Here is a 12399-nt window from a genome sequence, read left to right on the forward strand (position 1 = left end):
TCTCTCAGAAAATGCTTTTGGAGTCTTTAAATTGTCTCAGCCTTGGCAAGCAGGAGGTCCTTCGGGTCGACTCTTCTGTTCTTTTGACATGTCCTCATCATTATTGGAGCTTGTCCTTATTTTCCAGCACCACACCAGCTGTCTCTGGTCCGTCCCTGCCCCCATCTTGGAATCAACCATTTCTTCAAAGAGCTCTGCTCCTCTCTGTGGGATGTGGCATTCAGAAGCCACGATCTGGACATTTCCCCAACTTCCGCCTTCCCCTACACCCACGCTAGCTTCCTCCTCTCTCATGACAATGAAGGCTCTGAGAAAAGAGAGAAAAAATGACACTTTGCCTTTCCATTCCAGGCCCCATGCTCCCAGCACCACCCACCCTACAAGATTACTTTATTCACGTTTTTTCTTTGTCTGTCTGGAGTTTTTTAATGAAAATACAAGTGGGTGCAAATATAGGTTCTCATTTCCCTCGCAGTTTATTTATAAGGTTTAATCACTATCTTGCAGCTTGGCTCTTCCCTGCCCCCCATGCTGAATACATCCTGGGATACTTCCTTATCACTGTACATAGAACATTTCATTTTTTCTTCCTTTAAAGAATTGAGGAGAAATTTGCCCAACACAGAATGAACTATTTTAAAGTGTATGCTGCAGTGGTATTGTGTCCCTTTTGCAATAATTCCATTTATATGAACTATCTAAAGTAGGTAAATCCATATTGGTGCAAATTGGTGGTGTTCAGGTGCTGGATGTGGGGGGATTGGGGTTAACTCCTTTACAGGCAATGGGCATTGGCTTTCTTTAGAGCAATGCTTTGGAACTAGATAGAGGTAGTGGTTTTTCATATTCTTTTTACTATTATTTAAAATTATGCTAAAATGTGTTAACATGAAGTTGACCCTTTCAACTACTGTGTGAGTAGACAGTGGCAGTAAGTACGTGGCGCAGTCTTCACCACCATCCAACTCCAAGACTTTCATCTTTCGAAACTGAAACTGTCCTCATTAAACACTAACCCCACCCTCTCCGCTCCAGCACCAGCACCCCCCTCTGTACTGTCTGTCTATGGATTTGACTCCTCTAGGGACCTCTTATGCGTGAAATCATATAGTCTTTGTCTTCCTGTGCTTGGTTTATTTCACTGAGCACCATGTTCTCAAGGGCGTTGTAGAATGTGTCGGGATTTCCTTCCCTGCAAGGCTGAGTAATGTTCCTGGTGTGGATGGACCCCGTTTTGTTTATCCATCACTTGTGAATGGGCTCTTGGGGTTGCTTCCACCTCTTGCTTTTGTGAACAATGCTGTCATGGACATTGGTGTGCAAATGTCTCTGTGGGTTCCTGTTTTCCATGCTTCTGGGTACACAATCAGAAGTGGACTTGTAGGTCATGTGGTGACACTATTTTTAAATTTTTGAGGAACTTCCATTTGTTCTTCGCAGCGACTACACCATTTTACATTCCAATGGGCTCCAGTTTCTCCATCCCTTGGCCCACACTTGTGATTTTCATTTCCTTCTTTCCTTACCCCCCTTCCTTCTTTCCACTTGTCTGTCTGTCCATCCTTCTGTCCTTCCTTCTGTCCCTCCCTGCCCTCTTTCGCTTCCTTTCTTCAGCAGCCACCCTAATGGGTGTGAAGTTTTAGAAGCAAGCACTTGCCCATTTATTTCCATCAGTGATTGGCAAACTTTTTCTGTAAATAAACACAGAGTAAATGTTTTGAGCTTCCAGGATCAGACCATTCCTTGTGGACTACTCAACCCTGCCATAGAAGTGTAGACGTCCCCTGCCAAAGCAGCCGTAGATGAGCCATAAATTACTATGTTCTAACAGAGCTGAACATATGGGCCCTGACATGTGAATTTCATGGAATCCTCACATGCCAGGAAATATGCTACTTCTTTTGCTTTTTGTCAACCATTAACATTGTAAAAAACCGTTCTTAGCTTGAAGGGCATGCAAAAACAGCTGGCAAGGCATCCCCTGACTAATGTGATAATGGGCAGTCTCTCCCATCAGGTCTTGGGCTGTATTCCCAGGAAGATGGTGCCTGTCACAGTAGACACTCCCGAGTGGTGGTGGAGTGAGAGAATGAGTGAGTGAGTGAGTGAGTGGTGCGACTTCCAGTCTGTTGCCAAGTTGGGCTATTTGCCCTAAGTTTGGGCCTTGTCTCTGTCCCCAGGGTCCCCCTCAGGACCTGTCTGTTCATCTCTGGTGAGTAGAAACACCTTTCTTGTTTTCATTTTGGGGACCTCAGGGGTGGTTGCCCAGGCTGGAGATGGGAACCACCTCCAAACCAATCGGTAGTTCATTCTTCAAGCCCTGGGCTTTGACAGCTGGGTGCAGCCCTGGGCTGTTGAGGAGACAGCAGACAAACCATGTCCCCAACCTTGGGAGATTAGGGTCTCACTGGGCTGGCATCCCCTTCCCTTTTTGAGACCCCACTGCATCATATTGGTGGAAGTTGGCAGTGTTGCCTCTGGAGCCCACTGACCTGGGTTCAAATCCTTACTCCAGCAGTTAGCAGCTGTGTGACCTTGGGCCAGTGACTCAGTTTCTCTGTGCCTCAGCATTCCTCTCTGGAAAATACTAACAGCGTCCCTTCCCAAGGTGGTTATGAGGCTTTAGTGAGCTACCTGTTGGGCGCTTAGTCCAATGTCTAGCACACAGTAAGACCTTTACTAGCTGTTTTTGTTAGCACCAGCAGTTACCACATTTCATCAATTCTAAAATGGCACATTTTTTCATGTTTTAACATCTCTGACATTTAGAATGGTTCTTACAATCACTGGAGTACAGTCTTCTAATTTTAGGGGCCTCGATTTTTTTAAATTTTTTAAAAAAAATTTAACTAATTTATTATTTTTTAATTATATATATTTTTACATCATTTTTGCACAATGTATGCCTTTTCATCTTGGTTATAGTCCCCATACAATTCCCACCCCCCTGGTTTTGATCCTGCTCCCTCCCCCCCACCCTGTAGTGTGACTCTGGTTTATAGTTGCTTGTTGATTTTGATTTTTACTTTATTATAATTAGTCTTTTTCCTGGTCCCTTATTTAGGTTTTCTAAATTCCTGCTATGAGTGAGACCATCTGGTATTTTTCTTTTTTTTTTTCTGGCTTATTTCGCTGAGCATGATCCCTTCCAGCTCCATCCATGTTGCTGCAAATTGCATGAGTTTCTCTTTTTTGATTGCTGAGTAATATTCCATGGTGTATATGTGCCACATCTTCTTGATCCAGTCATCTATTTTTGGGCATTTGGGTTGTTTCCATAGCTTAGCTATTGTAAATAGTGCTGCTATAAACATAGGGGTGCAGGTGCCCTTTTGAATTAATGTTTCTGTGTTCTCCGGGTAAATTCCTAGGAGTGGAATTGCTGGATCATATGGAAGCTCCATCTTTAGCAGGTTGAGGACTCTCCACACAGCTCCCCATAGTGGTTGGACCAGTGATTTTTTTAATTCATGCAAAAGACTGGAGCCCTTTACAACCCGCAGCATCTGAGACCCAATGCGCTTGGGAGCCTGTAGCCTGCCGCAGGCCTCACCCAGCTCACTAACCCTCCTAATCGCCCTCTGCAGTAGGTGTATTCTGACTCCCTTAATGCAGTGGAGGAAACAGAGGCACAGAGAACAGGCAGTGATTTGTCCCACGTTGTACAGCGAGCAAGGGAAGGAGGAGGGATTCCCGCCCACGTGGGCCGGGCTCCAAGTCTCTGCCTCCCCACCCCTGCCCGGGGCGATGCTTCCCCTGCGTTGCTTCCCCTGCGTTACTGCCGCTTGACAAAAACATCCCTCTGTGGCGGGCAGTTTTATCTTCCTCATAAAAAGAAGAGGAAATTGGGGCGCTGAGTGGCAAAATCAATTTCTGAGCTTACAAAGGAACGAAGTGGCGGGTCCAGGATTCAAACTGGGGCCTCCGGAGGGTGTGCCCGCCCCGCCTCACCTGTGGGATGGACTCCTGGGCAGGGGTGAGGAGAGGAGACACTCCCTTTGGGTGCAAGGTTGAAGCGATGCGGACGACGTAGGCGTCGAGATCCAAAATGTATTAATGCTCTATTAAAAAAAAATCAAGGTCCCCAAATCCCTGATAAGAAGAAAAAAAAAAACTTGTAAATAAGGTTGCCGCAGGGCTTGGAGCGGGAGGTCACCAGGGTTAGATCTGATCCTTTAAAAAATGTTGACATTTTGTTAGTCGTGGATTTTTCTTGCACTCACTTTTAAAATATGGAGAAATTAACGACCATAAAATGATCAAAGGAGCCACTGAAGTGGCTGTTGGATCCAGGCTGCAACCAACTTAAACAACAACAACAAAAAAATCACAGGGGGGGCCTCCTTGGTGGCCCAGGGGTTAAGTCTCAGCACTACCACCGCATAGGCCCTCCGCAGCAGCCTGGGTTCGGTCCCCGGCCAGGGAGTGACCCACAAGGCGCAGCAGACCCCTCCTGTTCCCCTCACCGCGCCCCCGTGGAGCGTATTTCCGTGGATGCACCTGCTGTGCCCCCAACTCTGTCTCTGGCGAATCCTCTCGCCCCTCTGCGCCTCTGACCTGCACCCAGTTTTTCTACGCAAAGTTAAATAATAAATAAATCTTTAAAAAAAAAAATCACAGGGATGGGGCGGGGGTGGCCTCGGCGCGGGCTCGGGCGGGGCTGTGCGCACCTGACGCAGGTGTCCCCGCAGGTACGCTGGGCCCATGGAGCGCGCCGGCGCCGAGAGCATCCTCGCCAACCGCTCGGACGGCACCTTCCTGGTGCGGCAGAGGGTGAAGGACGCGGCGGAATTTGCCATCAGCATTAAGTAATCCCTCCCTCCCGACCTGTCTCCCCCCCCCCCCCCCCCCGCGGCCCCACCCCGCGGTGCCTGGGGAGGAGGGAGCCAGCCTCAGGGCAGTTGCCTGAGGTCCTGGTGTTTTAGTGCTATTATTATTTTCATTGACTGACAGTCCGTAAGAAAGATGGGGTGCCAGGGAGGCTGGGAGAGGCGCTTAACCTTCTCCCGGAGTTGCAGAAAGGCCCTTGCTCGGGGCCCGAAGGCGCTGGTTCATGGCAACTTCTTGCTCAGGTGACTTCTTCCCTCGGGTTTTGTGATTTTGTCTTGTCCTAAAAGGATGCCTTTCACCATGGGGATTGCTTGACTGCCTGTTTCTCCAGAGGTTTTACCTTTGTTTTGTTGAGCTCACCCACAGGTTCAATTCCTTTTCAGGTTAACATATTTTTGGGTAAAAAAAAAAAAAAGTCCTGTTTCCCTGAGAACACAGGTGGTTTAAGTGCAAACCCCAAAACTAGGTGAAGGCAGGCCGGAAGACATGCGCTCCTTGGGGAGGAAGCTCGTCGCCCACTATTCTTGTACCTCTAGGGGCTGGACAGTAATTAAACAGACACCAGAGAGACCAGCAAGAGAGAGACACTTTAATAACATGTGCAGCACCGCGGGGGTGCTCACAATAGGAACCTGACTTCTGGTCATTCCATTTATAGTTTCTAGAAAGGGGGAGAGAGAACAGAAGAGAGAAGTTTGCGATGTGAAGAAAAAGGAGTGTGTCAGGGTTCATTTCCCCAGGCACTGGGGACAGACCTCGGAGCCCTGGGCCAGGGTGACAAGGCTGCCCCCTCCTCCCGGACCACTGGAGATTTTCTGTTTTCAGGGAGATGGATAACCAGGCAGATGCCATCCTGTCTCCTACATCAGGCAGGCGCTTCGGCATGTCCTGAGGCTGCTGTGTGTTCCCAGCACTTCTAAGGGGGACTTTCCTGTTCTGGGTCTGAGTGGACACGCTTTCTTGTGGTCCTGCTCCCCTAGTTAATGGTTCTTCTAAGTCACTGTTCTCCTGAGGGTGTCCTTTTTGCTATTCCAGTCTGTAGGGTCTGGGGGAGTTCCAGAGCCAACTCCCCACCCTCCCAGTAACTTATCTTAAGTATCTCCGTGAGATCCTTGGTTACCAATATCAACATCCCCCTTAGGGTAGCAGCTTACTCTCCGGTGTTTAGTTTCATCCTTATTTTTGACCTCTGGGGATTTCCACACATTTTTAGGAGCTCAGCAATTTTTCCCCCCACTGCATTTCTAGCAATTTTCCATAGCAGGAGGGTTTTTGGTTATCTAGTTCTCCATATTGGCAGAAGTAAATGTCTCTTCCCACCCCCTTCTTGATCTGTAGTCCCTCATGCTAGTGGAAGTGGATATATCCCTTCCTTGTTCTTTCTGGCCTGTGACCTGCCACCATGTTGGTGGAAATGGATGCCTCCACCATAATGGCAGAAGTGGGCATCTCCTCCAATACCTTTTTGTTCAGTGGTCTGCCATATTGACAAAAATAGATGTGTCCTCCTATCTCCTTTCTAGTCTGTGGTCCGCCATATTGGTGGAAATGAGTCCTATTCTGTGACTACCACATTGATGGAAATGCATCTTTTTTCTCATATCCTTTAGATTCTGTGGACCACATATTGGTGGAAGTGGGGATCTTGCCTTATCTATTCTAGAACACTGCTTTCTTTACAACATCTTTTTGACTTTCAACAACTTGATGAGTCAGAAAAGATGAAATTAGAGGAAGTCAGGAAAAAGTGAGAAGGCCTAGAGTAAGGGTCCCTGAGAAGGGGAGCTTCTGGGGGCAGCAGGAGGCAGCCTCAGTCTTTGGGCTTCAGTGGTTGCTCCCTCCCTAAAGTGGCCACAATTCTTCCTCCACAGTTGGGCAGGAGCCTGGGCTTGAGACTTGGCAGGGGAAGAGCCTGAATTCCAGACTCAGGGCTCAAGTACCATCTGGCCCTCTCTTTCCCTGCTTCCAGGTATAATGTTGAGGTCAAGCACATTAAAATCATGACAGCGGAAGGACTCTACCGGATCACAGAGAAGAAGGCTTTCCGCGGGCTTGTGGTAAGGACCATAAGGGCCCAGACTTTGACTATCTTGGCAGGACTCACCCAAAGATCTCTCCATCCTTAAACTCACAGCAGCCTCCTCCAAGATGCTATAGAGCAACTGGCCTTACACTCATTCACCTGATGACAGTGAGAGGAAGAGCAGCAGCAGTGAGTTATTCAGAGCATTTGCTGAACAACAGGCACGTTATACAGACAGGACTCAGGTTAATCCCTCAGTGGCCTTGCTGAGCTCCCATCTCACAGATGGGTCAGACAAACTACATCTAGTCCTGTAGACTAGCAGAAGCCCTATTCTTGTCAGGGTTCAAGACCCTGTTTACTGTTTGGTGATCATTTCACTGAATGAATATTCAGTGGCCTTTCCAATGTTTTTGCTGCTTTGGTGTCTTGCTTTGGTGCCCATCAGTATGAAGCACATGGATCTTACCCATGGTCTATGTATCTTTTTTATTTTAAAAAAAGATTTATTTATTTATGCATACAAAAACTGGGGTACAGGCCAAAGATTCACCAGAGACAGAGTGGGGAACAGAATAGGCAGATCTACTGAAATATACTGCTGAGGGGAGCAGTGGGTGAGACAGGAGAGGTCTGCTGTGCCATGCGGGTCAGCTCCCCGCCCGGGGATCGAACTCGTGCTGCAGTGGCTGTATATGTGTGTGTGTGTGTGTGTGTATATATATATATATATATATGTATATATATAATTCTGGGTTTTCTGGATATCTATATATATGTATGTATGTATATATCTTCATTATTTTGCAGGGAAGAGGATGTCTCTGATTTCACTTAATCCTTAATGAATCTTCGACTCCCTAGGAAGAGTAGGCACTATTAATTCATTCCATGCACACTTTTTCTTTCCCAAATTTCCCCCACCCATTTCTTATTTCTGAAAAATTTCAAAAAATCTACTAGAATAGTGTAATGAACATCTGTGAACTTTTCATGGAGATTTATTTTGTGTCACTAGTCTTTTTTTTTAACATGCCTCTCTCTCCACACACACACACACACACACACACACACACACGCAGACACTTATTCTGCATCATTTGAAAGTTACAGGCATTGTGATTCATTATCCATAAATATTTTGGCCAAGACAAAGAATATTCAAAGAACCAAGACATCCTTGTATCTCATCACAGAATAATTATCATATTAAGGAAATTGAACATCGATGCAAAATTATTACTTATTACATAACCTTATTATTATTTAATATAAACTCCCCAATTGCCCCAATTATGTCACTTTATAGCTGTTCTCCCCCTACCCTCAGGATATGCATTATTTTTTATCCTCTTACTCTCATTTACTTTGCAGTAGTTCCCTGGTCTTTTATGTATTTTTTTTTCTCTTTGATAATATTGGCAGTTACGGAGCCTAGAACTCCAAAGTACACGACATTCTGTTTTGCAGAATGTCGCTTAATTTCAACTTGCTTGTTTGTTTCCCCACTATTAGAACAGGCTTGAGCATTTGTGGAAGAAATGTTCACAAGCATCACAAATCTAGAAACCCTGAACCCAGATCATTCTTATTACAGAAACCAACTGTTCGCTGCTGCTCTGCTGTCTCCTTTGGGGTTGACTCCTGGGTCTGCCTGGACTGGGCACTCAGCTCTCTATGATGCAATTTATCCCCTTTTATAGAGGGGAGCCATGGGCATGTTCATCTCTCAGGATTATTAGATTTTTATGATCTTTGTTTATTTAATATTGTTATAATTCATTATAAAAATAAGGCTCCAGATGCCCAGAGTGTATGTGTGTGTCGGGGCCGGGGGTGGGTGATTTTGGTGACCTGGTCATCATACAAGTTAATTATTTGGTAAATTTATCATGAAGTGAATTGGCTGTTAGGAAAACTGACTTAGGCAATGTGGTTTCTTCCCCCATGACATGGTCCTGGGCCAGGAAGAGAATGAGCTTCCATCATGGGGCACATTCATGGAGCCGCTTGCCAGGGCGACAGAAGGGGGCTTGCAGTACCTGAGGAGCTGGGTGTGCTTCCTTCCCGCCCTGCCCCACCGTGGGCTGCTTTACCAGGATAACATCTGCACTGTCCCCCTTCCAGGAGCTAGTGGACTTTTACCAACAGAACTCCCTGAAGGATTGCTTCAAGTCCTTAGACACCACCCTGCAGTTCCCCTTCAAGGAACCCGAAAGAAGAGCCATCAGCAAGCCTCCAGGTAGGAGCTCTCTGGCCAGGGCCTTTGGGCCCAGCTCCTAACCATACTGGAGGGAAAGTTTGGGGGCGCCACCCATTGGGGGTATCTTTCTGGCCCTTTTCCCATCTCTGCTCTGTCTCCCTTACACAGTGGGGAGCCTCAAGTATTTCGGCACAGCCAAAGCCCGCTACGACTTCTGTGCCCGGGACCGATCAGAGCTGTCCCTCAAGGAAGGCGACATCATCAAGATCCTTAGCAAGAAGGGACAACAAGGCTGGTGGCGAGGAGAGATCTATGGCAGGGTGAGTGGGAGGGAGCAATGTGGGCGAGGCCTGGGGATGATCTGGCCATAGTGGGGCTACACTGGAATTATGGGATAGAGCAGGTGAGGACCGGGTCACATGGAGGTCTTCCCTGGCTACAGTGGGGTAAGAGACATGGAGGCTTCTTAAACTTATTCAACTTGCTTTTATTTACTGAGCACCTACTGTGAGCTGGGCAATCTCTTAAGCCCCACCTGTCCCCCAGTACACACCCTTCCCCCTCCATACTTCTTAACAAAACCGCTCACCTAACTAATTATTCAGATCATTTTTTCACGTTTTCGCCAGTAGAATGTCAGGTACCGAGGAGACAAAAGTGAGTGCAATATAATAGGAAACTCACAGTCTAGTGAGAATAGACCTATAGCCAAACAGTCACAATGGTCATGGTCAATATTGTGATGGGAAATCACAGGGCAACCTGGAGCCTTGGGGGAGCCTCTGCCCCACCTTGGGAGTGGGGCAGAAAGAGAGGCCAAGCTAGTTGCTGAGGGGCAAGTGAAGTTAACCAGGTAAAGCAGTTATAGAGGGGGCAGGGGAAATAGTCCAGGCAGAGGGGCAGCCCATGTAAAGGCCCTGGGCTGAAAGAGTTACTGGGCATGTTTGGGGAGCCCTAAGGGAGGGACTGATGTCTAACTTGTTCACTGCAATATCACAAGTGCTGGGAACAGTGCCTGGCACATAGTAGGTTCTCAAGAAATATTAAGTGCATGGATTGGCAGAGCTGGGACTAACCACTCTTGCCTTTTATGTTCTTTTGCCTGGCTCATTTTGGACCATTGAGAGGGACCTCAACATTCTTCAGGAAAGTCTGTTTCTGCCTGTTCTTACTTTAGTCTCATAATGGCGGATACATCTTTGTCTCATCTGCTGATGAACCTAGCCTCTAGAATATTCCCTCATTTATAATGGTTTCTCAAAAACATATGTAAAATGAAGACAAGGACACTGGTTAGGACCTTACATTCTACTGGCGAAAACATGAAAAAATGATCTGAATAATTAGTTAGGTGAACGATTTTGTTAAGAAATGTGGAGGGTGAAGGGTGTATAGTGGAGGACAGGTGGAGTTTAAGAGAGCCTTTGGGGGTTACTTTAGTAAAGTCTGAGCTGTAAAGTATTCACCCACCTGTCTGTCTGTCTGTGTATCTATCTACCTCACCATCATCCATCTATTCATTCATCCTTTCAACAAATATTTTATGAAGTATTCACTGTGTGTCAGGAACTAGTCTAGGCTCTAGGGACACAGTGGTAAGTAGGACAGAAACATCCCCACCTCGTGGAGTTCATATTGAGAGAGAGTGTGTGTGTATGTCTGTATGTCTAAAAAGATTACAAACCCATAAGTAACATCTACAGTTAATCAGATAGTGATAAATGCTACGGAGAAAAACAGGGTGGAAAAGAGGCTAGGGACTATTGGATGCGTGGGGTTTGGAGTTTTAAATAGGGTGGTTAGGAAGTCCTTACTGATAAAGTGACATGTGAATAGCAGACTGCAGGAGAGGCAGAGGTCTTCTGCGTGTTTATCTGGTGAATGTGGTTCCAGGTAAAAGTGTGGCAGGTGCAAAGGTACTGGGGTGGAGAGACTGTGTTGAGGCTGCTCTGATCACTTCTTCATCTCTTTGCAGGTGGGTTGGTTCCCTTCCAACTACGTGGAGGAGGACTATTCTGAATACTGCTGAGCCTTGGCATGCTGGGAGAGTGTCGAGCCTCCAGGTCCTGTGCCCAGATGAAAGACAGCTGGGCCGGGGCCTGGACAGTCCCAGCAGGCCGAGTCCAAGATGAACTGAGGAGGCCAGCATCCAGTTGGCGGGGCTCCTGGGTTGAGAACCACTCAGAATTAATTTATATTGCCTTCCTGGGTCCTGTCGGGAAGGTGAGGACTTTAATAAAATGATGCACAGAGCCGCTGGTGTTATTGGAGGGCCCAGGAGGGGAAAGACAGGAGAGGGATCCTGGGCACAGACAAAAATCCACTCGCCAACTCCAGGCCTCCAGCTTTATCGCTCCCCTGCCATTTAAAATAAGACCCAAAGAAGGACATGGGGTTCCCATGTAGCAAGAAAGAATTTTACACTCACAGATTTCGATCATATTCGTTTTCCTGTGGTAGGACTGCGGTACTCCTTGGAGCCCCTCCAGTTGTGCTGAGCGGTAGAATCTCTATCTATGTGGTCTGGGTTCCTCAGCCCGTTCCCCCAAGATTATGTTTAGGGCCTCCCTGGTGGCACAAGGGGTTGAGCGCCACACTGTGAGGCAATCTGCAGCCTTGCGGCACGAGTTTGATCCCTGCCGGCCAGAGAGAGACCCACATGGCGCAGCAGACCTCTCCTGTCTCGCCCGCTGCTCCCCTCAGCAGTGTATTTCGGTCAATCTGCCTGTTCTGTTCCCCACTCTGTCTCTGGTGAATCCTCTCACCCCCCACACCTCTGGCCTGTCCCCCAGTTCTTGCATGCACAAATAAATAAATCTTAAAAAAAAAGATTATGTTTAAATTCCAGGGGCTCTGCACAGGGGCGTTGGGGAGACGGCCGTGCCTCCATGGCTATCTTCTGTCTCACCGCTGCCTTTGGAGATGTCACTGCTTCCTTGTCGCCTCCTGCATTTTCCATGCCCTTCCTGGGGCCTGCAGGCTACTGGCCTGGTGGGGGGGGGGGGCTCTACCTCCTGGTCTTCCCGGACAGTCCTGGCTACTATCCTGGTGTGGTTAGTACTGACAATCCATTTCATTCTCCCAAGCCATCTCAAAGCCAACTTCCTGGGCAGTAGAAGTTCAAGGCCAGGGCTGCAGGAGGATCCCCAGGCCTGCTCCACCCATAAAACTAGCTGTAACATGTTGGGAAAGTGACTTCACCTTCCTGATGCAGAAAGATGAGAACTGTACAAGGGGACAGGATTAGTTTGTGACCTCATAAGTGTGAAGTCACCCTCTTAGTCATCACTCCAGGGGGGGTAGGGACTTTAGTATATCCGAGTTCTCTTCCTGACCTCAGGTA

The 12399-nt window shown here is 47.4% G+C and overlaps 1 protein-coding gene across 4 annotated transcripts in view; it reads left to right on the plus strand.

Annotated features, from left to right (window-relative positions):
• Window positions 1–11085, plus strand: part of VAV1 (vav guanine nucleotide exchange factor 1) — a gene marked incomplete at both ends in the record, with an annotated part of 51195 nt that extends 40110 nt beyond the window's left edge. For 3 of the 4 annotated variants that reach the window (XM_084251467.1, XM_084251468.1, XM_084251469.1), the window contains 6 exons: window positions 2181–2212; window positions 4692–4808; window positions 6800–6887; window positions 8981–9095; window positions 9225–9376; window positions 11032–11085. In XM_084251467.1, the coding sequence (XP_084107593.1) occupies window positions 2181–2212; window positions 4692–4808; window positions 6800–6887; window positions 8981–9095; window positions 9225–9376; window positions 11032–11085 (558 nt within the window). The remainder of the gene's footprint in view (window positions 1–2180; window positions 2213–4691; window positions 4809–6799; window positions 6888–8980; window positions 9096–9224; window positions 9377–11031) is intronic. The other variant, XM_084251470.1, reaches the window with a different exon arrangement.
• Between the last annotated feature and the right edge of the window lie 1314 nt (window positions 11086–12399).

Source organism: Talpa europaea, assembly GCF_964194135.1.
Source record: "Talpa europaea genome assembly, chromosome: 12".
Taxonomy (NCBI): domain Eukaryota; kingdom Metazoa; phylum Chordata; class Mammalia; order Eulipotyphla; family Talpidae; genus Talpa; species Talpa europaea.